The sequence below is a fragment of the Corapipo altera genome, unplaced genomic scaffold (genome assembly GCF_003945725.1).
Source record: "Corapipo altera isolate COAL_440 unplaced genomic scaffold, ASM394572v1 61, whole genome shotgun sequence".
Lineage (NCBI taxonomy): Eukaryota > Metazoa > Chordata > Aves > Passeriformes > Pipridae > Corapipo > Corapipo altera.
This window is the reverse complement of record NW_020884910.1, coordinates 899,379-925,455: the sequence shown is the minus strand read 5'-3', so window position 1 is coordinate 925,455 and position 26,077 is coordinate 899,379. Positions and strand designations below refer to the sequence as shown.

At 42.9% G+C, this 26,077-nt stretch overlaps 2 protein-coding genes and 1 long non-coding RNA gene across 3 annotated transcripts; 2 read left to right on the top strand and 1 right to left on the bottom strand.

The window, feature by feature from the left end:
- Window positions 1-11: 11 nt before the first annotated feature.
- TIPRL (TOR signaling pathway regulator) lies at window positions 12-12,191 on the bottom strand. The gene is made up of 7 exons (XM_027653475.1): window positions 11,970-12,191; window positions 7,171-7,350; window positions 6,243-6,342; window positions 4,953-5,084; window positions 4,438-4,533; window positions 3,774-3,836; window positions 12-2,169 (listed from the first exon to the last, which is right to left on the bottom strand). The coding sequence occupies exons 1-7, from the start codon at window positions 12,068-12,070 to the stop codon at window positions 2,017-2,019; spliced, it is 825 nt and encodes a 274-aa protein (XP_027509276.1). The 5' UTR covers window positions 12,071-12,191; the 3' UTR covers window positions 12-2,016.
- A 1,915-nt stretch (window positions 12,192-14,106) lies between these two features.
- Window positions 14,107-15,638, top strand: LOC113952017. Its single transcript, XR_003529350.1, has 3 exons — window positions 14,107-14,201; window positions 14,785-14,874; window positions 15,622-15,638. It is a non-coding gene; the product is annotated as an uncharacterized LOC113952017 (long non-coding RNA).
- A 277-nt stretch (window positions 15,639-15,915) lies between these two features.
- Window positions 15,916-25,713, top strand: GPR161 (G protein-coupled receptor 161). The gene is made up of 5 exons (XM_027653676.1): window positions 15,916-16,359; window positions 16,888-17,612; window positions 19,109-19,213; window positions 21,558-21,677; window positions 22,984-25,713. Exons 1-5 carry the CDS (start codon window positions 15,920-15,922, stop codon window positions 23,229-23,231), a joined length of 1,638 nt encoding a protein of 545 aa, XP_027509477.1. The 5' UTR covers window positions 15,916-15,919; the 3' UTR covers window positions 23,232-25,713.
- Window positions 25,714-26,077: the final 364 nt, after the last annotated feature.

The window sequence follows — 26,077 nt, the reverse complement described above, 5'->3', positions numbered from 1 at the left end:
GCTTAGAGTAAAAGAAGTGCCATGATTTACTTCTACTAGAAAAATACCTCTTCACCCCCATTTGTTGTTCCCTTCCTTTTCACTCTCTCCCCGTACTCCTCTAACACTGCAGCAGACCCAAATCATCTTCTATTACCAAATGAATTTTTAATCACTTCCATGCTGCATTCATTTGCAGCCCCCTTCTTTACCCTGACATCAAAATCTTTAGGAAACAATGCTGGAAGATGAAAAAACACCAACAGAATATAGGACTGTAACAGGGAATATAGAGGATCTCACCTCTATTTCAAAGTGGCCATAAATTCAGTCACACAGACCATGTCCGGGTGACAATTTCTTTCAGAGACTGCTTAATTTCAGTTCTCTTCACTCATTTTATCCTATGGATCATAAGATATTTTGCAGTAATCCTTTCCAAAGGATTCCAAAGATAAGGCTGAAGGTGTATTCAGAAAAAAAAATATAAATTCTAATCAATAACTTTTTACAAACTAATCCCCACAGACTCTCTGTGAGGTATGCAAATATTAACTCTCATTTTTACATACAGGGAACGGAGGCACAGAGAAGTGTCTTCCCCGTAGTTAGAGTAAATCAGTGACACAGGACACCAAGAAAACAGTCCCTTAGATGGCAGTAGACTGAGGTTTCTTTCCTAAAAACCTCAAGGTCTTCTCTACATGAAAACCATTTCTCTGAAGATCTGCTTAAATACCAGGTTTTGAGGTGAGTTGTTTCTATTAAGTCATGCAGTGTAAAATACGAACATTTTTAAACAAAACCCCCAAGACAACAGAATGCATACTGATCTGTAATCAGTAATCACCTTAAACCACAGCCTGCTTTTCACTGTAGTGACTTGCTTCTTGCACTGAGAGCCAGCAGTACACCAAGACAAGCCTGCTCAGCTGCCCCATTCTTAGGCCAAACCATTAACATACTGTAGGATTTCCAAAAGCAACACAAATATTTAAGTTTAATCTACAAAGTGTTAAAACCATACTATACAAGTGATCACAATGCTATTAATATTAAAACTTAAAGAATTTTATAATTAAACCAAAATTATGTATCTGGAACACGTTAGCATCCTTTTAAGGCCATACAGGATCTCATTTGTCAAACTCCAAATACAGCATCCTTTAGGGATTACAGACTAAACACCCCTGTCTTCCACAGCCTCAACCCATGCTGCAGTTTGGCAATTTGACTTTCAGGGCAGTATAACCATCACATGTGGGCACCATTCAGTGCATCCAACAAATGGTCAATGCAGAACAATGCATGTCCAATATTGTATGTGACTGGAGCAGCATCCAGACCCCAAGTGAGAGTCTCCAGAACTGTCTAGAGAAATCTGTCTGGCATCAGAATTAACTGCTTTACAAAGAAAGTCATTTTACCTTTATATAGTGTCAAACAAATCCATTTTCCCCCCATCCCTAAACCTATCCTCAGATGAAATGAATATTCTTAGGTGAGACTCTGGATCAGAGAGTAACAGTTGGTTATCAGCTCACAGTAGGGGAAGCCAAGCAAAATGTGTAGTTTAGGACTGTTAGATCAAAATAAATGCAGATGAGTTTTTTTTCTTTTTCTTTTTACTGTGGATGATTTCTCAATAAAAATAAATCATGCCAACTTTACAATGCCAGTAATCTCTTAATATCTGAAGCAGCAATAACAAAATCTTCATAAAAGTGTTAGTGGTGGAGGGTCCAGAAAATACTCCTGCCTACTTGGTGAACTAAACAGAACTCAGACTCTTAATTGTCATTTCTCCAGTGCCATTGAAAATTATCACTCACCACCAGCTTATCATCAATTCCAGATACAGGTTAAAAAAAAACAACCAAAAAACACCATTAGCAAAACCTGCTTGAAATGTTTTCTCTTAAGGCTACAGAAAAATTAGCCAAATTCTTCATTCCACTATTAGTGAAATACCCCCCATGGCAACGAATACGTGATCACATCATCTCCAGTCTACTTCAAGTCCATATAAAGTCACATTTATTTATTAGACTTAACACACATGGTTTCCAGTGATTCTTCTGGTTTAGGCTCCAGCTTCTCTGGGAATTCTAATTTTTCACAGATTGTCTCCTTTATGGGTAGATACTGAGAGATCTCGTTAGGTTCCGTGAACAGGGAAGGTGGAACGTGCTAAAAAGCAAAAAATTTATATGAAACAAGTGAATGAAAGGAAGGGGAAAAAAAAGTACTCCAAACTTTTACAGACAATTAATCTATAAATTACCTGAAGTCAGGTATGATTATTAAAATTTATCTTATAACTTCAAATGGACATACAGTCTTACTCCTTATGTGGATCAATAAGCCAGGGAAAGTGATTTAACATTTTTAAGCAGTAGATTATAAGAGCACAAGAAAGTCAGAGGCATCCATAAACAGCTACAATGTTTTTTAAAAATATATTTAAAATGGGAATGTAACAAACACTCTTTGTAAGGTTCTTATTCTAGATGAGACTAGGATGGCCACAAGGGAGTCCATGTCTTCTAGCCATTGTGATATATTCCCTGGAGTTGCTTGTATTTAGCTATTGATAATTGATCAATCTTAACATGTATCTTAGTTTTATGATGTTCACCACAGACATGTATGTAAAATACTAAAACTCACTGGATTTTAATTCCATATTTTAACAAACAAGGTGGTTTCATTAAGTGAATCAGTATCTTTCTCTGGAGATCTCTGGAGATCACCATATACAAGACGTGATGGAAAAAAATAATGCTATACTGAACAAATAACCTCCAAACTTTCTAACAACATTCTTTAAGAAGTGCACCCAGAGCTATTCAAATGCAACCTGCACTTTGGCTACCCTTGCCATGCAACGAGCCATACCACTGTTTTAATTATTTCAAATCTTGGTGAAGCAGGAATCTTTTCTGCTTTACCTATGCAAGCTAATCTAGGGAACTGAAAAGCCACATGCATTTCCTCTCTATAACAACAAGCAGGAAAAATTACTTAACAGCACAGATGATAATTTTTAAACATGAGATGAAATAAAACCTAGATCACTGATTAATATTTCAAAAATTACAAACCCATTCAAAAAGCTCATGTCTGGATTTAGTCCTGTTTATAGGGATCACATATTGTTAAGAAATGATACAGTGCCCCTTTCCTCACAAGACAAAAAACATTTTGCAAAAATATTCCCTTGGAAGGTTAGCATTGGTCACTTTTTCCAAGTGAAAGAAAAATAAGAGAGAAGGAAAGTTACAAGAATATGAAAGATCAGGTGCTGGGTCAAGAATAAAAATCAACAGCTGCAACTCCAAATATGCCACAAACTATCCTGAGCCATTCCTAGAGTTTGAAGGTCATGTATTAAACTTACTTGAGAAAAACTGAATGAGTCTATTACCAAACAGATTTTAATCTCTAACACTACCTGCAAGCATACAACCAGGCCTGAAATTGAGCATCAGGGGACATGGAATACCTGATTTTATACCTGAGGAGTTCTATGAAAAAATAAATAATAAAAAATCTTGGTAACTCACAAGTAGAAAAAGTAAACCAATCCCATCTCTTGCCATGTGATCTGAGCATTTACAAATGCAAATCCTGAAATCACTAAAACAAATGCTGCATAAGCAGAAAGATTTTTCCTCTCTATCAGTTCCAAACCTAACAAAGAATGACTTACAGACACAGTATTTTCTATGCTGACTGTAAAACAAAAAAGCAGACAGAAAGAAAAAAGAAAGTAAGTTTAAAAAATGCAATACCTTTAAACTTGATATTTTGCTTTCTCTGGATGTGTATTCTCGCAACATGTAGGTCTTGTCAGCCTAATGGAAAAAAATTATCATCTTGAATCAGTGCAAGCCAAGCATTTTAAATACACTGAATTTGGTATACATTTGAATTTGGCTGACCACAGATTTTCATCTGGGAGCAGAAATGTATGTTCAAATTCACAAAGACAGAGAAAGTTGACAGCAATGTTCTCTTTTCCAGAAATCACCTTTCTGTGTGCATGCCTCAAAAAAAACGCTGGGACTGAATACACTTGTTAATCTTTACTCACCTTGAACTACTTCACCAGTACAAATACAGTTAGACAGAATAACCAAACCAGTTAAATCTTAACATTCTGTTAAGATTCCTCTTGTACTTCCTTCTCTAACCTGTGTCTGTCACATGTATTTAAGTCATTACTTCACATGAGAAAGAGCCTACTCTGCTCATGTAACACCTCCCTCCACAGCATCCACACTTGGTTGCTAGTTCAGCCCCACCACAATTATAAAAGACAAATGAAAGTTCAGTTCAGGCAACCTCTGTGCCCCCAAACATCAATATTAAATTAGAGGAATATCAGCAGGTCCATAAAAGTAACACAGCAAGGGAACCTCTGTAAAATAGTCATGACGGAAAATCAGGGTTTACCTCATGATGAAGCCTCGTATCATTCATCCTGATAAGTACCCCATCAACTCGCAAGAAAAACCTCAACAGCACAAAAAAGCTGGAAGGCATAACTCTCTGCAAAAATAAAGATGTTCCATTCAGCATATTACAAAGGTACACTTTAAGTATGCAATTATCTGCATCAGATATTGACAATGAAAGATAGTATGAGGAGCTTTCAGTAGTAAAGCCAAAATCTGGGCTGTTGATTTGCTACAACCATGGCTGAACAATAGGGCAGACAGTGCCTCAAAAGACTCTTAGGCAGGATGCAGAAAGAGGGAAAGGATTGTTCCCTGAAGCAAGTGACAGACGGTAGAAAGATTTCAAAACAACATATTTCCCAGTAAGATTGTATTTCTAAGAGCAAGGATAAAGAAGTTTGTGTTCTTAAGTTTAGATCCCAGAAGGAAGAACATGCAAAAAGTGACTGCATTTTGCATTTATTAGCCAATGAGTCACCAAGAATCTTGTATAAGCCTCTAAGTACTCACTACTTTGACACTCAAACTTGATACTCCATGATCATGAAGTTCGTCTTCAAACAGAAGTACTTCTTCAAAAAACATAATTTGTTCCCTGGCTTTCAATTTCTCTGTATTTATGTGTTCTGTTGTAGGAACAACCTAAAGAAAAAGATTACGAACAGTTAGCACATTAATTTGTTGCCAAACTATAAAAAGGTTGTCCTGATCTTTTGAATTCCATAGTTATAGAAAAGAAAAAGCTTTTAGAGCTCAAACCTTAAAACATCCCAGATTTCTAGGAGACAAAGTTAAAATTAAAGCCAAAGTTTCCAAGAGTATCCTCTTGGAAACAAACATCAAGCAAAAGCAACAGCTAAGAGTGAAAAATTCTTAATAAACTTCCCTCTGGATACGGGCTCAGTAGGTTTTCAGCTGCAAACAATTCTGTTCACTTTCTTTCAAATGTTTTTTCCAAAACATTTGAAGATTCCTCATGTTTAACATACAAATGAGAAGTCTGCATTTATAAACAGGATTCCACTCATTTGCTATCTCTTCTCACTACAGACCCTGAAAAGGCTTCTAATAAAGCCTTTCTGTGAAAATCAAGTACCTATACGTTTTCCACCTCATGGTGGAAAGACCTAATACACCTCATGGTGGATAGACCCTAATGCACTTCTGCTGCCTTAAGACTACAGGCCAACAACACATGGTTTGTTTCTATGCTGCATTTTTAATTCCAGAATAACTCATATGATCTCTAACCAAAGCATTCTAGTGAATCAATATAGATTTTCTACTTAGTAGCAAGAAATCTGTAGACAGTAAAGAAAAACTGGTAACTTTAGTCTTATTCTCAAGATAAGACTTGTGAGTTTAAATAAGAGGAGTTACTGCTGCAATAACATAAAATCATTGAAAGCAGCAAGATCTACATATCTGCTTGAACAAACAGGCAAGCAACAGAGCACAAAGGTAATACAGAATTACACAGTTGATAGTCCTGCTGTGTGTGAGCAGCTCAGAGCTTCAGAGGGGCACCCAGCAAGTGCTGAACATTCCCACGTCCTTTAATCCTAAAATTACTTAAGACACCACCCACCCTCCCCTCACCCCTCCCAATATTAAAATAAGCCATGATTTCTTTAGGATAACATGCTGAGAGACAGGATAAGCCCAAACTATACTTTGCAGTCAGAAATTATGAAGCACGCTTTAGATTTTACGGAAGCCTACTGAAACGTAAATGACAGCTTTAAAAGTGTTTGACTGAAGCAATATGTGGTCAGCATTTGACATGGAGAAAATCATTACCTTTAATGTTGCAGTATCTCCCAGCAATGTCCCTTTGTAGTCTGTTGTGTAAGTCCAGTCATATGGCTTGACAACTTCCTTAGTGTGCTCAGTCTCACTCCTCAAAAAGCGAAAGAGAAAACAGGTTTGTAGTAATTGCTTTGTAGCAATTCTCAAAAAATTACAATCCCACATACGACTGTGCACTATGGTTCCCACATTATTCTCCAACAGAAACAGAAGATTTGTGCTGCAATGAGGATGTTAAGACTTAATCATAGTTTCACAACATCTGGTTCCGTAATAATTTAGAAAACCATTACGAGAATCCCTGTGCTAACACTATCTCAGTTCTATGAGTCAAAATAAAGATTTTGTGCAATATTGCTAAAAAATTTGTATTTCAAGATCACTTTTTCTTTAAGTAGGCAGAAAGTGATGTGCTGATGACACACAGCAATCATCGACACTGCAATTTGCCTTAGTTTTCATGACAACTTTGCTTTCTCTTTGTTTTTTATTTCCACATGCTCTAAAACTAATTTAGTAAATACCAAGCATTACAACTAGTTCTCATGCATGGTAATTGTTCTGCTTTATTCCTAAGGCTAATATTTTAAACATGTACAGCACTTTGAAACACCACACAATCTTGTAATGCTCGAGGCCCTGTGAGTTCGAATAAACAGGAACAGCACTGAGCCATGTTAAACTTGAAGTTTATTTTAAGAAAGCCAAGACACAACTGAAAAAATACAGCAGACCCAATTTAACAGACAGGATGATCACAGCAAAGAAAAGCTAAGTGACTTCTGTGATCACACGCTGTATCTAGGGCAGAACCAAATGCAACATGGTCTTCAAGAGTTTGGTCTGTTCTTTTAACTACTTTACGACAGTTTCATATGCAACACACCAGTACTTGCCCACTGGTGATAAAATACTGTACCTGCTCTCTTGCCACTCCTCTGCACAAGCGACTTTGATCATACCTTGACAATTATTGACACATTTTAAAGCATCTGTAGCATTGAACTCAATTCCAAAACCATGATCATGCTGTATTCTCAGGATATTGTCTCCAAACATCATTTCTGGCAGGGAAGGCATGTGTAATTCATCGGCCAATCTGCAGAGAAAAATAAAAGACACATCAGTCAGCTATAGTTGAGTAAAAGCAGTCCCTGTTCTGGAATAAGTATTCTTTAGACCATAATAATTTAGAAGGCATATCATTGATATGTTCTGCAAGACTTTGTATTTTCCCAGGTTAATCATTTGACCTGAAATGCAGAATCATTGAACCAAAGTGATTTTTTTCACTGCAGAAGTATTTCCAAAACATTCCTTCTCCATCAGGCTCGTACAAAAGTCTCACACATGAGGAATCAAAAAATATCTGAGAAGCATGTAGAAGGAGTTTTTAACCTCTTCTAGCAAATCCCTGAGTGGTCCACGAACTACTCTGGCAGGTGCTCAAAAAGAACTTTTGGGAACGAGCACTCATCCTCAGCAAGTTTGAACTCACTAGGCACAGTGGTCCATACCTCCAAATTTAGAAGCCTACAAAAAAGACACTTAAAAGAACCCTGGCACAGTATGTGAAAAGCACAGAAGACACTACTGTGATCTACCACTTTTCCAAGCTGGTAGAAAACTGGTACTGGTATTTATAACTTTAAGCAGAAAAGCCACAGCCAGAGCCACAGATCCAACTGAACAAGGTACTGCATGAACCAAGTAAGCATGATCCCTGCAGAAAATCTCAAACCATTTCACGTTCTGTTTTGCATCAATCTATATACTTATTTGTACTTATGTACATATAAACATGTGCTATACATAAATACACCCCCCCACACACCACCTGATATATACTCTGACCTTAATTTCTAAAAGGCTTCATATACTTCTTTTTCTCCCTACCACTACCTACTTTACCTATCAAGATCAAAAAGGAATACATGACATCTGGAGAGAAGAAAACTTTAGGAAAATACATTAATTTGAAGGATGGAAGGACAAAAAGTGTCGTAATCACAATGTTCACATTGATAACACGGCATTCCTGAACAAAAGTGGTTATTTTGGTAACCCTACATAAAAAAACCCAATATGCTAACCTTACTAAATTACAAAAAGCAAATTCATAGACCTGGAGAATAAGATCCTACATTTTTCCCAGAGAAGGCAGAATAACATTATGAACTTTTCCATTTCATCAAGTGTAGGTCCCTTGACCTGCAAAGACCAACTCTAGCACAGAAAGGAGTTCTTGGCTATGGCACATTTAATTCTTCACTTTTTTCACACAGGCTGCTGAGGCATTTTTGTGATACGTATCTGCCAGAAATAAAACTCCTACAGATACTAATGATGTTCCCTGAGCAATAAAAAAAGGCAAAATGCCAAGAGAAATACATTATAAAAGGAAGCTGATAAAAGCACTGCAACAAGATGGTTTCTGACTTTTCAAATTTGAAGTGGGATGAATTGTTTTGCAGATCTCATGCTAGGTACCGAGATCTACAGGTAAATGGCTATTTTTGGACTTCCCTACCCTGCAAAATCCTCTGTGTTCTTTCAAGCCTGTGTTCTGGCTCTTGCTGCTTTACTTTTCAGTCTTTTTCAACATGTTCTGAAAAACTGTGCATTCCTCAAAAACATCTAAACAGATAAAGGTAATTTCTGAAAATTACAGAGGTGACTAATTTAAAATAGGTACATTTAAAGAAACTGAATAGATCAGAAAATAAGTAGAGAAGGCAATTTGGCTCTTAGACCGGCAGCTTAAGTCTCTCACTTGTTCACAAATAATGAAGAGAATGAACATCCTCCCAGTCTTACCAAAAAAGATCTATATTTTTAAGAGGTAGCATCCTACAAAATAAGTCTTCAAATACGGCACAAAAATGAGATGCTCTAAGAACAGCCCTCCTTCCCCCACAGGACACAGGTACAGCTAATGTGGATGTTGAAGCCTCATTACAGAAAAACTACTAAATCACAGGATTCAAGTTTTCTTACCTGTAACTGTAAAACCCAAAGGATCATTAGTCAGAAGCAGTTTGAGATTATTTTAGGTATAAGATAAAGATGGAAGAAGGAACATAGGTTTTACCTGTTTTAAGGTGGATGCCAAATTTTAAAAAAGTATTATGTTGTTGTTATGTTTGAAAATTAACATTTACATAGTTTACTATAATGCTAATTAAAAAACAAGCATAGCATTTCCAGACATGAGACTTTATCAAACAAATTAGAATCATGGAATTGTTTAGGTTGAACAAGACCTCTAAGATCATCAAGTCCAACCGTTAGCCCAGCACTGCCAAGTCCACCAGGAAACCACGTCCCTGAGTGCCATGTCTATACATCTTCTAAACACCTCCGGGGATGGTGACTCAGCCACTTCCCTGGGAAGCAGGTTCCAATGCCTGACAACACCTTCTGTGAAGAAATTTTTCCTAATATCCAATCTAAACCTCCCTTGGTGCAACCTGAGGCTGTTTCTTCTTGTTCTATTATTTGTTACAACCCCCTTTCAGGTAGTCGTAGAAAGCAATAAGGTCACTCCTGAACCTCCTTTTCTCCAGGCTAAACAACCCCACCTCCCTCAGCCACTCCTCACAGGACTTCTGCTCCAGACCCTTCCTAAGTTCCACTGTCCTTCTCTGGACACACTCCAGCACCTCAATGTCCTTCTCGCAGTGAGGGGCCCAGAAGTGGACACAGCACTCGAGGTCCAGCCTCACCAGTGCTGAGTACAGAGGGACAAGCACTCCCCTGGTCCTGCTGGACACAGTATTTTTGATCCAAGCCAGGACACCATTGCCTTCTTGGCCACACACTGCTGGCTCATGTTCAGCTGCTGTCAACCACCACCCCCAGGGCCTTTTCTGCTGAGCTGCTTTCCAACCACTCTTCCCCAAGCCTGTAGTGATGCCTGGGGTTGTTGAGACCCAAGTGAAGCATCTGGCACTTCAACTTGTTGAACCTCACACAACTGGCCTCAGCCCATCGATCCAGTCTGTCCAGACCCCTCTGAAGGCCTTCCTACCCTTCAGCAGATCAACACTCCCACACAACTTGGTATCATCTGTGAACTTACTGAGGGTGCACTTGATCACCTCATCCGGATTGTCGACAGACATTAAACAGGATGGGCCCAAACACTGAGCCCTGGGGGACACCACTTGTGACCGGCCACCCGCTGGATTAACTCCATTTACCACCATTCCCTGTGCCTGGCCATCCAGCCAGTGTTCCACCCAGAAAACAGTGCACCCATCCAAGCCAAGGGCAGCCAGTTTCTCCTGAAGAAGGCCTTATTAATCTCAGGAAAGGGAAAAGCAAGATGAATGAGCATACATTTAACGTGACTAACAAGAAATTGTATTCCACTATTCCAGAAACTGAAAACAAGAAGTATCTGGTGAATTTAGCTGCCACTGTGGTCAGTTATGGCACAGCTGAACTGTTCGGCTCCACATTAGCAAATCTGACTTAAGTGCTTGATGCTGACACAGGAACACTTTCTCCAGTGGTTTGACAGGAGTGGAAATTACTACAAGAAGAAAGCAAATTATAAATTTTTAATGAAAACCACCACCTTAATATAGCTATTACCAAGACATGCTACTAGAGTAGAGAGTCCATGGGCCACATTTAAAGGGCCCTTAATCACCATTAAAAAGTAATTAAGAAAATCAGGCTTCTAATTAGCAGGCATCGGTTCACAGAGGTCCAGATCTCCAAAACCACTAGAATCATAGAATGGTTTGGAATGGAACGGACCTTAAAGATCATGGAGTTCCAACCCCCTTGCCACAGGCAGGGACTCCCACTGGACCAGGGTGCTCAGAGCTCCATCCAGCTTGGCCTTCTACCTGTCAGGGATGAGACATCCACAACTTCTCTGGGTAACCTATTCCAGTGTCTGGCCATCCTCACAGTAAAGAACTTCCTCCTAATATCTAATCTAAACCTGTTCTCTTTCAGTTTGAATCTCTGCCCCCTTGTCCTGTCACTACATGTGCTTGTAAAAATCCCCTCTCTGTCTTTCTTGTAGGCTCCCTTCAGCAATCATTAAACCCAAATTTTGGAAATCACCTGTAACCCAAATCACCCTAGTTTCTCCAGCCAAAGAATCAAGCTTCCCGTCTCGAAAAAAGAGGGAAGAGCTCCCCTTCCCCCCTAGTAACTGGACTGAGAAGCATCTCCCCTGCCCTGGGAAGGGTCTGTGCTTCCTGCACAAGGCACCCAGGCGCCCCAAAGCCCTCGCTGTGAGGGGCTGAGGCTGCAGCCCCGCGGGGTCCCCGAGCAGCGGGGACGCTGTGCTGTGCTATGCTGTGCCGTGCTATCCTGTGCTGTGCTATGCCGTGCCGTGCTATGCTGTGCTGTGCCGTGCTATGCTGTGCTGTGCCGTGCTGTGCCGTGCTATGCTGTACCGTGCTGTGCTGTGCCGTGCTATGCTGTGCTGTGCTATGCTATGCTGTGCCGTGCTATGCTGTGCCGTGCTATGCTATGCTGTGCCGTGCCGTGCCGTGCTATGCTGTGCTGTGCCGTGCTATGCCGTGCCGTGCTATGCTGTACCGTGCTGTGCTATGCTGTGCTGTGCCGTGCTATGCTGTACCGTGCTGTGCTGTGCCGTGCTATGCTGTACTGTGCCGTGCTATGCTATGCTGTGCTGTGCCATGCCGTGCTATGCTGTGCTGTGCCGCCCCCCCCGGCCCGAGCCCGCCCCACCTCTCGGCCTGCGCCGACTTCATGATGTGTGTGCGGGCGGCGCTCAGCTTCCACGGCCCGAAGGTGAAGTCGCGCCGGCTGCTCTGGAAAACCGGGTGCATGGCGGCCTCCTCTCCGCCGAGGAGAAGGCAAAAGGGGCCAGAACGGGCGGCGGAGCTCCTCTCCTCCCCTCCCCTGTCCACACCGCACAGCTCTCACGGCAGCGACCGCAACGCCGGAACAGCCGCCTCACAACGCTTCCGCTTCCAGGGGCGCCGGCAGCGCGGAGCTCGGGCGCGGAATCCTGGGATGTATTAGGAAGAGCTTTGCTAGCAGGCTGAGGGAGGTGCTCCAGTACCTCTCCTCAGCCCTAGTGAAGCCACATCTGAAGTGCTGTGTCCAGCTCTGGGCTCCTCAGAACAAGAGAGACATCGAAATCCTGGAGCCGGTCCAGAGGAGGGTGACAAAGATGATTAAGGCACTGGAGCATCTCTCTTACGAGGAAAGGCTGACGGAGCTGGGTCTGTTTAGCCTCGAGAAGAGACGGCTGAGAAGGGACCTCATTAATGTGTGTAAATATCTAATTCCAAGAGGATGGAGCCAGGCTCTCGGTGGTGCCAAGCAATAGGGCAAGAGGCAACAGGTAGAAACTGATGCACAGGAAATTCCACTTGAATATGAGGAAGAAGTTCATTACTGTGTGAGTGACCACGTGCTGGAACAGGTTGCCCAGAAAGGTTGTGGAGTCTCCCTCACTGGAGATATTCAATAACCGTCTGGACACAATCCTGTGCAATGTGCTCTGGAATGACCATGCTTGATCAGGGAGTTTGGACTAGGTGACCCACGGTGGTCCATTCCAACCTGATCCATTCTATGAGGTGACATGTGGGGGGCAGGTGGGAGGTGCTGCCAAACATGGAGGGCTCCGTGCTGCTCTGCGCTCCTGGAGCCACCATGGGGAGAGCAGACCTTTCTCTGGTCTCTGCCCACCACAGAAAAAGGGAGCCAGCGATCTCCCCTGTGCCCCCGTTTCCGAGGAGTCGGTCTGTGGCAGCTGGTGGAGAACATGTGTGTGCCCCGTGGGCGTTCGTGCCTCCAGCCACTTCCCCATGGGTACCTCACCGAGAGCAGCAGGACGGCTGGGTGGGAGTTGGAGAGCTCTAAAGCCTCTGATGGCCCTGGGCCATCTCCCTGCCCACACTCAAAGGTGCAGCAAACATTACCAGGCTTCATCACACAATGCCCTCTGCTATGTTGGCAGGTGGAACTTCCTGGGTATCAGTTTCTGCCTGTTGTGGCATCCCCTGTGCTGGGTTGAGTATGGTTCTTAACATATTGGTTCTTGAATGTTGTCCAAAGATGCCCTTTTAAAAATGTCGAAATGTGATGGCAGCTTAAAAAATCCTGTAGAAAAGCATCAGTAGAACGAGTTGAAAATGACACATAAGTTACTACTCCATTGCTAACTGGGAGGTGGTTGTGTTGCTTTTCTGCATCATTGAAAGGGCAGACTTAACTCCCTAAGAATTTCCCTTGGCACAGGAGCAAGACACATGGGCCCGCTCCTGCTGTTGGAGCACAGGGGCAAGCTGAGACAACAGCTACGGGAAACTGATGTCCACATCATGAAAAACTCCCCGGAGCAATCAAAACATAGTACAGCTTGTGTCAGAGCAGTCGTCCGCTGCGCTCAAAGGCTTTACCAGCATATGAGCAAGCCAGGAATTAGTGATGCACAAGCACGGCATTTAATTATCATTCACCCTTTATACTGTGTACTTTCATCATCATGGCTAGGCTTCGCGAACGAAGATTTGAGCGTGTACTTTATACTGACACCTATATCCGGTGTCTTGCTTCAGGTGGTGTTGGGGTGAAGAACACCTCCCCAAATCTTCGCGGTGTTACTTTTAATAGCGTTTTGGAGGTGTAGCGATTTGGCTCTGCCCCTCTGCGACTGCCTGGTACTACGTGCCGAGGCAACTCACTTCACCTGATCCGTGTAAAATGGATATCCACCCCACACACACACACTTTTTACTGGGTTTCGGAGGCTCCGCTCGCCCCTCGCGGGCGGCCGCGGGGAACATGGCGGTCGGGGAGGGGGCGCGGCGGGACGAGGCGGCGGGGCGGGACGGCGGGAGGGGCAGGGACGGGCCGGGGCCATGGTGGGGGAGGCTCGGGCCGCGGCGGCTCTGGGGGGTCCCGGGTGCCGTAACCAGGAACGTCCCGCTCTGGCGGCGGCGGGCGGTGAGTGCGGAACCGGGGCGCGGGGTAGAGGCGGCGGGAGCGGCGGCGGGACCCGCTCGCCGCCGGGGCGGGGGGGTAGGCGATGGATGCCCGGGGCGGAGGACGCTGTCCCAGCCCTTTGTTCGCTGCCGCAGGGAGTGCGGGGGCAAAATGGCGAAACTGCCCCCCTGCTGGATCCCGCGCGCTTTTTGTGTGCCGGCACGCCTGGTCAGGCTGCCCGGGGTTGGGATGGGATGGGGTACTGCCCTTGCCCCGGGATGTGATGGGATGCTCCTTGCCCTGCCCAGCCCCAGGCGGGCCACCCCTGCCGAAGGCCGCTTTCACTCCCCGGTGAGCAGCGGGGCCGTGAGGGGACGGGGAGCGCCGGGTGCCCCGGGCGTCGCCAGTGCCGGGAGCGGCCGCGGGCAAAAGCCGCCTTCCCAAAACGCGCAGCGGTCCAAAAGTATTGGACAGGCCCGCAGAGGTGGTGCGGGCACGCTTAGAGAGAAACTCGAGAGGAGGCGTTTTTGCAAACAGCTAGAGAGGAGCTAAGTTATGTTTCTACAAAGTATTGGCCCAGTGATGTCTTTAATTACGCTCTTAGGAAAGTACAGATAAAAATGGAAAAAAGGCGTCTCTCCAGACTGACACTGCTGCCTGAGGCCACAGCAGCTACGCAGATGGAAGCATTTCTGTGAGTACTCCTGGCTGTCTGGGACCCGTGGTTGGGCATTGCCTCAGAATTAGCTGAGATGACTTTCCCTGAGTCCCCAACTTCCAAGAAATTCTAATATCAATGTCATATTGTTTAGTGGACTCTTTTACTTTTCTGGTCTGCATATTTGCATTTTTTGGTGGTGGTTTTTTTGGTTGTTTGGCTTGGGTTTTATTTTACAGTATGCTGTCTTGCAGATGAGTGAAGGATTGAATGGTGAATGGCAGTTGGAGGCAGTGGGGAATAGGCTGCTAAGGAATTGGGAGAAATAACAAGGTTTCACAAAATGAGGTTTTGGGTCAGTGGGATGGATGTTAAGACTGAGAAGTCAAGGATTAAAGGTTCTTAAGCATTTCTGTAGCATGGACCTTGGCTTAAGGCAAGGAAGTGTTTTTCGAACCTCATGTACAGAAAGCCAGTTCCCCCAGTCCTTTGGTATTGGCAGCAAAATACAATCACATCTGTAGCTAAGGTGATTATGAATATGGAGAAGCGATGTTGGGAGAGTACATGCAATGGTTCCCAAGTCTTTGAATGTTACTTAGCAACTGTTAAGAAGGAGTCAGCAGGGTATGACTAGCCAGGCATCCCCAGACCACCAGCGAACACTCCATAGGCAGAATACAAGGTAACAATTGGGATAAACAGGCAGAATTTTTTTAAAAAGTGACTTTCTTTAAAGTAAGAGAAACAAAGACTGATAGTGATGTTCTTGTTTCTTCACAGGCTAGATGAAGGGACAGCTGGTAAGTATGGCCTAGAAATAAGTAATATCCTTAGAAAATTTTAAAGTAAAATGTACTAATTTTCTTTCTTGTTTCCCCTTCACTTCTTCTTGTTTTTCAGACAGTTTCTTCCTTGTTCTAGGCTTGATGCTGTCATTGATATCTTTGGTGTGCCCATAGGCAATTTACTGCCCCTTCGCTTGCCTGTCTAAAATGGTTTCCTGTGTACTACAGGTAAATTTTAACACAGGCAAAAGGGCCTCCAATCTTTGGAAGGAGTTTGAAGAAATACTGCCTGAATGTTTCTGAGCGTTGTTCTGCTTCTAAGTGCTCAGCATGTCTTGACTGCTCCAGCTCTGCATGCTCTGACCATGAGCAGCAATTCCTCCCTTGGCAACGTGAAGGGCCTGAGGAACCTCACCACGCAGGAAGATGGGGCAGTCAGAGTCACCGAGTCCATTGCTATCATCGTCATTGCTATTTTCATCTGTTTGGGCAACCTGGTGATTGTCGTCACCCTGTATCGGAAGTCTTACCTTCTCACGTTGAGCAACAAGTTTGTGTTCAGCCTGACCCTTTCCAACTTTCTGCTCTCTGTACTGGTGCTGCCTTTTGTTGTCACCAGCTCCATCAGGCGAGAATGGATCTTCGGAGTTGTTTGGTGCAATTTCTCAGCCCTGCTCTACATGCTGATCAGCTCGGCCAGCATGCTGACCCTTGGACTCATAGCTATAGACCGGTAAGCCGCTCTTTTTTAATGAATTGTAACAAATTGTCTAGTCATCTCACAGAGGGACTTGTTGGCTGTTCACAGAGTTGAGAAGCAATGCAGAGGGTAACATGGCGTAGTTATAGTGTCATTTTTTCTTCAGCCCCTTGTGAAATTTTGATCTAGACCACGACAAAGCGATGTCATCAATAATGCAAAATGCAGACGTGCATCTAAAGTTTTTTAGCACTTGATGGTGTAATAACACACTACTTGAGAAACATGAAATAATGACTTAAAACTCAAAATTCTACCCTAAGCATGCGCTCACACACAGGAACAGATTTAACAGTTGCATGTATGCCTTCAGCCAAGTTTGACAGTCTTGACTGCAACAATACATATTTTTACACATAACTGTTTTTACAAACAAGGTCCCTGAGACCGCTTCGATGTTTGAAGAAGAAAGGGCTGGATATCAACATCATTAAAATATGTTCCTTTCTTTGTCCTATGTCTTTTGTGCTTCTGTTGACTACCACTTTTCCTGCCCACCAGGTACTATGCTGTCCTGTACCCGATGGTTTACCCAATGAAGATAACAGGCAACAGAGCAGTGGTAGCTCTTGTGTACGTGTGGCTGCATTCCCTTATTGGCTGCCTCCCTCCTCTTTTCGGCTGGTCATCTTTAGAGTTTGACCAGTTCAAGTGGATGTGTGTGGCGGCCTGGCACAAAGAGGCCGGCTACACTGCCTTTTGGCAGATCTGGTGCGCGCTGCTGCCTTTTGTGGTCATGATGATCTGCTATGGATTCATATTCCGTGTGGCGAGGATTAAGGCCCGCAAAATCCACTGTGGTAGCGTCGTCATCGTGGAGGAGGACTCGCAGAGGAACGGGAGGAAAAACTCCAGCACCTCCACGTCCTCGTCTGGCAGCCGAAGGAACGCTTTCCAAGGGGTTGTTTACTCAGCCAACCAATGCAAAGCTTTCATAACCATCGTGGTTGTCATTGGGGCTTTCGTGATTACGTGGGGGCCTTACATGGTAGTAATTACATCAGAGGCACTTTGGGGAAAAAACAGTATTTCCCCTGCTTTGGAGACATTGGCTACATGGTTGTCCTTTTCCAGTGCCATTTGCCATCCGCTAATTTATGGACTGTGGAACAAGACAGTGCGCAAGGAACTACTTGGGATGTGCTTTGGGGATCGGTATTATCGCGAGTCCTTTGTTCAGCGGCAGAGGACATCGAGGTTATTCAGCATTTCCAACAGGATCACAGGTAAGACGTGTGGCTGCAAAAGACACTCTTCCTTAACACCACTAAGAGCAAGGTTTCATGTCCGTGTGTGCTTGGTGTGTTTCAGGGCTCTCTAAAAAAAGGGGGATGTTCCTGGAGTTTTCATCGGTCTTTTGCTCAGGTTATCACTGACACTTGAGAGGAGAATTTCTTTTTTTTGGTGGTTAACATGTTTCTCCTACTCTAGTAAAATTTTCTCAGCCAGAGAAAAACATAGTGTTAAGGTTAATAAAAAATATTTATTTTCTTTTTTCTCAAGCATTTCCTTTTGTGTTGCCCGCATTTGAGCTCTACCAGTAGTACTTTTTCTACACTTTTTCTGTGATTCCTGGCTTTATGCTACAACTCTAAGATCCACTGAAGTTACACTGGTGTTACTGTACATTCAGTTTTTAGGCTTAATGATGGTGAAGAAAAGATCATTAACAAAGTAAAACTATGTAAAAATAGAACTATTTGGTGTCTCCCCATGTTGCAGGCTGAGAGCTTCAGTTGCTCGGTTTGGTGTTTTGTTTGTTTTTTTTTAAAGTAGCAATGCAATGACATTCTGATTTTTTCATCATTTGCCTTGCCCTGTTCAGAAGCTTCCAAAAATAGAACACTTTCAAGGGATATTTCATGCTGAGGCAGGAACTGAAGTTATTTAATTGGGAAGGAAGATCTAAAATGCAGAAGGAAGGTGTGAGCAGCAGGGCATCTGTTATCTTTTCTGCAGCCTGGGATTACTGGGAGAGACTGTTATCTGAATGAAAGGGTTCTGCAGCTACAGCCACATCACAAGCTGCAGGAGTTTTGACAAATCTGTATCCAGGAGATGCTATGGATGAACACACTGGGAACTGGGGTGGAAGGAAAAAGACAGGAAATTTCTTTCTCTTTCCAAGCAATAAGAAGCTGACAGTTTGAAGTTTATCAGGTGTATTAGCTGTAGGCTGACAGGAAAGGAAAAAAGAGCCCCACCGAACCCAAAACAAAATCTTGAAGTGAGATTCAAAGGCACCGTTGTTAAAAACCTAGGATCTCTTCCCTTCTTGCTTTGAAGATTTGAAAGAAGTCAGGTGTGTCTGTGCTTTAGCCTTGCTCATAAACTTCGTTACTCACTACTGGCTTGTAACAGCTGCTGGTGGCTGCCATGTTATTCTCTGTCTAGAAGGTGCCTGACAAATATCCTCATCCCTGTGAGTGTATACACTTGCTGCTCAGCCTGTCTGGCTCATAAAATACATGTAGTTGAAACAAGAGTGGGAGGGAGATGGTGCAGGTAGAAAGGAGACTTTCCCTAAGGAAAGACTCCAACAATACCTGAGAGCTGCTGCTGAGATTTCTAAGATGGGAAGTCCAGAAGCTGTGCACTTCGAATCAGCAAGGTAAGTTTTATAAGCAGAGTAATAAATAAAGCAGTAGAGTGAGTATTACTGGAAGAGGCTTTTACTATTGCAAACCCCTGAAACATTCACAAGAACAAAACTTTCTTGCAGATTTGGGACTGTCTCCTCATCTTACTGCCCTCATGGCAGGTGGACGGCCATTAGGAAACAGCAGCAGTACAGGAGACACAGGTTTCAGCTGCTCACAGGATTCAGGTAACTACAAGTCTTTTGCTTTCTTTACTTGGGCAGAAGCTTGCACTTGGCAGAACTCACTGGGATAGTCAGGATTTACACACACAGATGTCTCTTGGTGGATGAATGACATGAAGCATCTGTTCCAGCTGTTACAACAAAACTGCTGCAATTGCTTTTTTCCTTCCTTGCTCTCAATATATTTACTTGCAAAATGCTGTTTACAGAATGATGACCCTCCCTTGTTAATGTGTCCTGGGAACAAGACTCACTGCTTTTGTGCCCTTCTCCTTTAGTTTTCTATTGTTCTTTGGAGACTTTCCCTGTATCCACAAGGAACAGAGCAACAAAGGGCTGTGGAGAATGTGCTTCTCTTTTCTGTTTTGTAAGAGACCTTGTTTTGCTCATCCTGCAGTGTAAACATAAACACTTGGAATGGCTTTAGCTTACGATTTCATCACTACTTAAGATCTCTGAATCGAAGTTGTTTCGAAAAAGGGAAAACAGTTCTGCTGGTAATTTTCTATCCAGAACTGTTGCTAGATTTTTGTGGCAGTTGATTCAGCTACCACTCCTTAACTGCACTAGTTTAAGAGTGTTTCTGCTCTAGAGACAGCAGAGGGTGATCTTCTAAAGTTCGCTTGGTGTAAGGGGTTTGTTTCTTTTGTAAAGGAAAACTGTGGAGCTGGGATTTATTTATGGTGTTCTTTTATGCTGGTAGTTTTATGCCTGTTGTGGGCGTTCTGCAGCTTTATGTGATAAAGGAGAACAACATCCTGGGAAACCTGCGTCAGTAAAGTGGATGTTATGTTACCATTTTTTGAATGACAGCGAGCAGTTTAAACAAATGAACAAACTAAAGAGATAATGAGTGCTGTTAGAAGTGCCAGTGTTGGTTAAAGAGGGGGTATGGTCCATAGCCTGGGAATGGATATACAGTGATGCACTGTGAAATACTGTTTCACTGGATACTTTTGCTGGGAGGAACTAAAGAGCAGCAAGAAGTCTTAGTCCCTCTTCAATGTTGTCTGCTGCATGTAGTACGTGATTCCGTGGCCTGTAGTGCAGTTGTGTCTTTATCTTCCCTGGTAAACAGAAACTGGGCTCTTCAAGTTATGAAAAACAGATAAAGTATGAAAGAGGAAAAAAATCCAAGTGGTGCCAGCTGTACACAAAATACAAAGTGAGACCTGAGTCCCAATTACTAGAAATGTTGCCTTAAGATCAGTTATTCCAAGGAAAAAGACCCACTGTGTAAGAATAAGAGGCTAGTTTCTTCACCAGCCACGTTTGAAAAAAAGCACTAAAATTCTACTGCATGGAAGAATATATCTTTCTTCCTAGTGCCACCCTTCCATTACATGCTACATTTCTGAGGAGGATTTGGTACCATAGTAGATCAGTAAGAGTCTACTGTTTTCAGATCAAAAGCAGTCAAGTGGATGAAGAGGGATATGAAATCACCATCCAGAGGAGTTACAAAATCTGGAAGGGACTTTGTCCTAGGCCTGTTGTCACATCACAGGAGTAAATGTGTGCAATCTGTGTCTTCCAACAATAGCTTCCCTGAGGACTGCTTTCTCAGCAGTGTCCTAGTGTGTCCACAAAATATTTGCTCTGCTTTTCCTTTATGCAGCAGAGAGACCAGCATTACAAGGAAGGTGTAGGCTGCAGTCTTGCCCTCTGTGTGAAAGCATTGCAGAGATGCCAAGAATTTCCTTGTGCTTTTTGAACTCTTATTTTATGTTGGAAAGGTGCAAAGCAGATTCAGGGAGGTGAAATTTAAAAAAAAAATAAAATCCTGAACTGGAAAAAAGACTCATTGGACAAAAATCATTCCCAACCAGCAAGGGATTTTTCCCCATTTAAATACACTTCAAGAAAGTGAAAGTAGGTTACTAGAGACAAACTAAATTGAACAGAAAAATTCTGCAGTTCAAATTCTACCCAGGTCTGATTACAAAGCAGACATTTGGCAGCTATGGTTGTCTGCCTCTTGGGTAGCCACTGTTAGCCTCTTGTCTTCATTGGGAAATGGGAGAAGTTGCTCTCAACTTTACCTTTTATTTACTGAAGGTAAGGTTTCACCTTTATCTGCTGTCCTATTGACATTATAAGCTCTTCAGCTGAGAATTTTGAAGCTGCTTGAAGTTTTAGATGGCTAGTGAGAAAAGATTTCCCAATCCTTTGAATGAAAACTCTGACCTCATTCTTTTCCTTTTCAGTGTTTAATTTGAGCTGAAATTTACTCCCAAAAGCTGGGTTTAGACATCTTTTGAAGGAACTGCTATAGACAGAAAAGTTTTTGCCAGGACACTGTATCCCAGTGTTACTGTCTTACTTGAGAATTCTTGCATTGTTTCAGGAACAGATACAATGCTTCTTGAAGATTATAGCTCAGATGGTCCTCATGCCCCACACTGCATCTGTCCTCCTCGACGGAGGAGTTCAGTGACATTTGAAGATGAAGTAGAGCAAATTAAAGGTGAGTTTAGGGGTAAGTATGTAAATGCTCAGAACTAACTGTATTGCCTGCTCAGGAAGCCTCTCAGAACCTTCATAATTGTCTTACAAACATCACTGATCACTCTTTGCCTTGACAGACCTCACCATTCATGCAGGTACAAGAGAAAGCAAGATCAGGTCTTTCTTCCAGTTCTCAAGTAACAACAGACAAGGACAAGAGTTAGAAGCTGGGATTCCCGGTATACATATAATTTATATAGCACAGCAGTATCCTCTCTGCAGCTCCATTTATCTTGGTGGCTGTTGCAGTCTGTTTTGTGTTTCTCAGAGAATATATTTTCCTGTGCTCATATTTTGATTGCAACATCCCTGTGTTCCTCATTTGCTGCCTTCTCTCAACTTTATCATTCACAAACTTGAAATTCTCCTATTTACACACTTGAATAGTCTGAATATAATTTCATTCTGTTATACTTACCTTTTTTACTTAGCTTCTATTTCACTTTGCTGGGTATGTTCCTCAGCAGATATGGGTGAAAATAGATGAACCACATGCACTTATTTCAGTCAAATCACTTTTTGATTCTCTGCCAGCAAAGTGTTGCTGTGATCATCTGTAAAATGTTGGAAAGTTAATTTACGCTGGTAGTTACAATAATATGGTTTTTAGCCTTCTATTCCTAATTTTCTAAACAGTACATGATTGTGGACAGTAATAATAAAGTAATAATAAAACCTGTGATAATGAGAATCCTTTCTATGGAATTTTGAAACATCTTAGCAAAATTCACTTTAGTCCTCTTCCCAGCATGAGATAATTTCTTTGTACAAATACCTTACCATATACATTGCCCATTATCTTTCTGAGTGATTACATGGGAACTGACATCTAATTTTTCATCTGAGCAAAAGAGGGAGGTTTTAGTGAAAAAGTTCCTCACAGGTTTAGCAATTCTCCCTGGTAAGTCTCAGGGTTTTCAGGATCCCTGAGACTTTCAGTTATTTCAGCAGCCTCACTGAAGAGTTACATTTAGGATGAAAATCTTTATTGCTCAACATGTTCGTGGGTAGAGAAGTATACAGATGCTACAAGAGCAACTGCACCAGCACTGAAGAGCAGGTGTATCCCAGGTCACTCTGGGATATTGTGTTCATAGAATGGTTTTGAAAGCCTCAGTACTGTTGGCAAATGTGCTCTGTAGAACAGTTATTTTGCAGAGGACGTGATCATACCTGTAAAAAAGGATCAATATTTGTCTTCAAGCATTTGCACAGCCGTGCTGATCAACACTTAGGCTGCCTTTTTTTTACCTCTTTTTTTCCAGAAGCTGCAAAGAATTCTGTTCTTCACGTAAAAGCCGAAGTCCATAAATCTCTGGACAGTTATGCAACCAGTCTAGCAAGAGCTATTGAAGCTGATGTGAAACTCAGCTTGTTTGGGGAAGATGCTTTACCAGGAGCCCTGTTCCCGGTGCGGACTCTGCCAGGAGGCAGCATGAACACACGGCGTGGTGCCAGGCCCCATGCCAGCCAAAGACTGAAGTTGCAGAGCATCGATGAAGGGAATATCTGACACCAGCATTGGAGTAAGAAAACAGAACAAAACCACTAAGCAGGACCTATTGCAGCTGTTAGTGTTTCAACAGAACCAGGATACCTTGTCGGAATGTTTTCAGTGTTTTTTCAACACTTGAAAGCCAGCTGAATTCTGGTACTTGCATCAGCATTTTACAGTAGTGTTTGTTTACTGGTTAGGGTGCTATTGACTTTTCTGTGCCATGTCTTTATCACACAGTTCATAGGAATGCAGGGTTTGGTTTCGCTGACCAGATCATCAGTCTGTTGAATCTTGGGTCCATTATTGGCCAAAGCTGATAAAGGAAAAAAGCAGGAAAAGTATGTGCAGTGTTTTAACTTATTGTTGTATTCATCATCTTCTGAACACCAGGATAATCAGTTGATACTTGATAGCTGGAGTGCTCTGATAGGAGCTTGTGCATGGGATACTACATACAGCCTTACTGTCACAGACTCCTAGATGAGGAGCATGGACTTAACTGAGGGCAAAACCTGAATTTTTCAGAGAGCTCACGTGGTTTATAGTCCCACTTACCTTTGCTGGAGAATATTTCTGTTTGTTCAGCCATCAGAATGGCACATCAGATCTGACACTGGACTGTGCATTGCTTCAGTGGTACGGAGCACCAGCCTCTCTGGATATAGTGGGTGGGAGTAGACCTGTGCTGGAAAAGCATAAAGATGGTATTTGAGGAAATCATTAATGCAGAATTTGTAGTTTCTCTGAGAACTTCAGCTCACGTCCCTGGTTCTGCTGTTACTAAAAGGGTACTCTGTGGCTGTGCTAAGCTTGACAGAATATAAACAAGATATTGCCACTTCATATTCAGGATTCATCTTTTCTAGAGAGAAAAGAGTTGTTTGGTGTTTTGTTTTTTTTTTAATCATGAGGGAATGTAGTATTTAAGCTATACTTACCTCAGTGCTTCTATTTCTTGGAGTATTAATTAATCTCAAAAATAAGAACATTTGGCACTTATATTGCACTTTGCATGTTCTAAAGCACTGTACAGACATTACCTTGTTAGGCCTTTGTGAGAAGGTTGATCAGCCCTACTTGCCAAAGAAGGGGAACTCAGCACAGTCAAGCTGCTGGCCGTGAAACAGTCTGCAAAGGTGGAAAGGTTTGTTATGAAAAGAAGGATTAGGTGGATCATACAACTATATCCAGCTTCAGGAACCTTTCTGTGCCTTCCTGGGCTACCCCCCTTCTGTACTTCAGAGGGGTTAAGCCCTGCCTTACTGCATATTTCAAGGAGAGGGAAACAAAAGTGAGCAGGATAATTCTTTGGGGGTGGGCAGTGAGTAGCAAATGGACTTAAGGACCAAGGATTTGCATTTGTTTACTCTATGTCTGCTCTCCTGTGCCTTCACCTTTCCCCAGAAGTGGCTTGTATGAGGTTTTGCTGGAGATTGTTTGGAAATCAAGAGTAGGATGTTTCCATCTGAGCAAAAACTGGGTGTAGACTTGTTAAGTTTTGTCTTTGTGTGAGTTATTCAGAGACACAGAAGTGTCATGAGGCAGAGCCTCAGTCCAGTACTGTATTTAGACATCCTATTTGTCTGTGTTCCCGACTCAGAAATGTATTTCAACACAAGCTTATGTCCATCTCTGGACAAAGCAACTTGACTTTATGAACTTGCCTGAATCCCATTAAGTTCCCATGCAAAATATAACTGCATACTTAAAATTCAGTACATGGTTTGCTGATTTAAGAACAGGCTGTTACAGTAAGAACACTTAAGCTCCAATAAGATGGCTCTTTGCATAATGGAGGAATAAAACAATAATAGGGAGGTTCTTACTCCTGCATTTTTTGCTTCTAGTGTGTTAGATAAATTGGCACCTGTGGGCATTCGTTAGAAAAGTGTAACTAAAAATCCCAGTATTTGCCAGGAAATGCCCTGCAGTGAGGTCATTATTGCTATCATTAACATTACAATCACAGCTACTTCTAGTACTCAGCACTCCTTAAGGTACACGCTTGCCTGCCTTGCCTCGAAGTATTTTGGCTGCATCCCTTTTATTCAATATTCCTGCTTCGGAACAAGCTGAGCAAAGTCGTTGCTGAATGTGAAAAGGGCACACAGTAGGTTAAGCATTGTGGTGGAGTCGGTGCTGGCCCAAAACGGTCTGTGTTTAGGCAGAAAAATTCCAGGGCATATGTGAAAGGACAAAATCGTTAGTATTGTGTAAAAAGCACATTTTTCACACAGGTACTGAGCCAAATTCAGCCTTCAGGAAGTCGGGGGCAGGTTGTGTCAGTTTACACCGTGACTGAATTTGGCTGCCAGTGTTAATGTCACTAATCCGTTATTTAGTGTAAATGTTGTTAATATTTTTGTACACGCGTTATAACCCTTCTGTAATTCTGCTACTACCCAAGTCATTCTCTCACCCGAGTTGTCATTAACGAAGAAATGCACACGTTTTGTAAAACTGTATTCCCCATCCTAAATACAAAAGAGAAAAAAAAAAAGCAAACTTATTTCCGGCTCTTGATGGTCTGCGCTATTTGTTTACACTACTGTTATTTCAACTTAAATTCATCTTTTAAGTGTTTTACTTTCAAAAGCCACGTTCAGCTCCCAGGATGAGCCTGACAGCGGCAGCAGCTGGAGCAGTTTTCACAGGACGGGGAGGCATTCTGGGTCGAGCAGGGCTCGCTGAGCCCGGGCAGGTTCTGGAAGCTGGATGTGATCCCGATCCCGGGGCGGTGCCCGAGCTTTTCCCGCACCTCTTTGGCCACGCCCCCTCCCCATGGCCACGCCCCCTCGCCATGGCCGCGCCCCCTTCCCGTCGGCTCCACCCTCCTCTCCCCGCCCAAGGCGGCGCGGAGG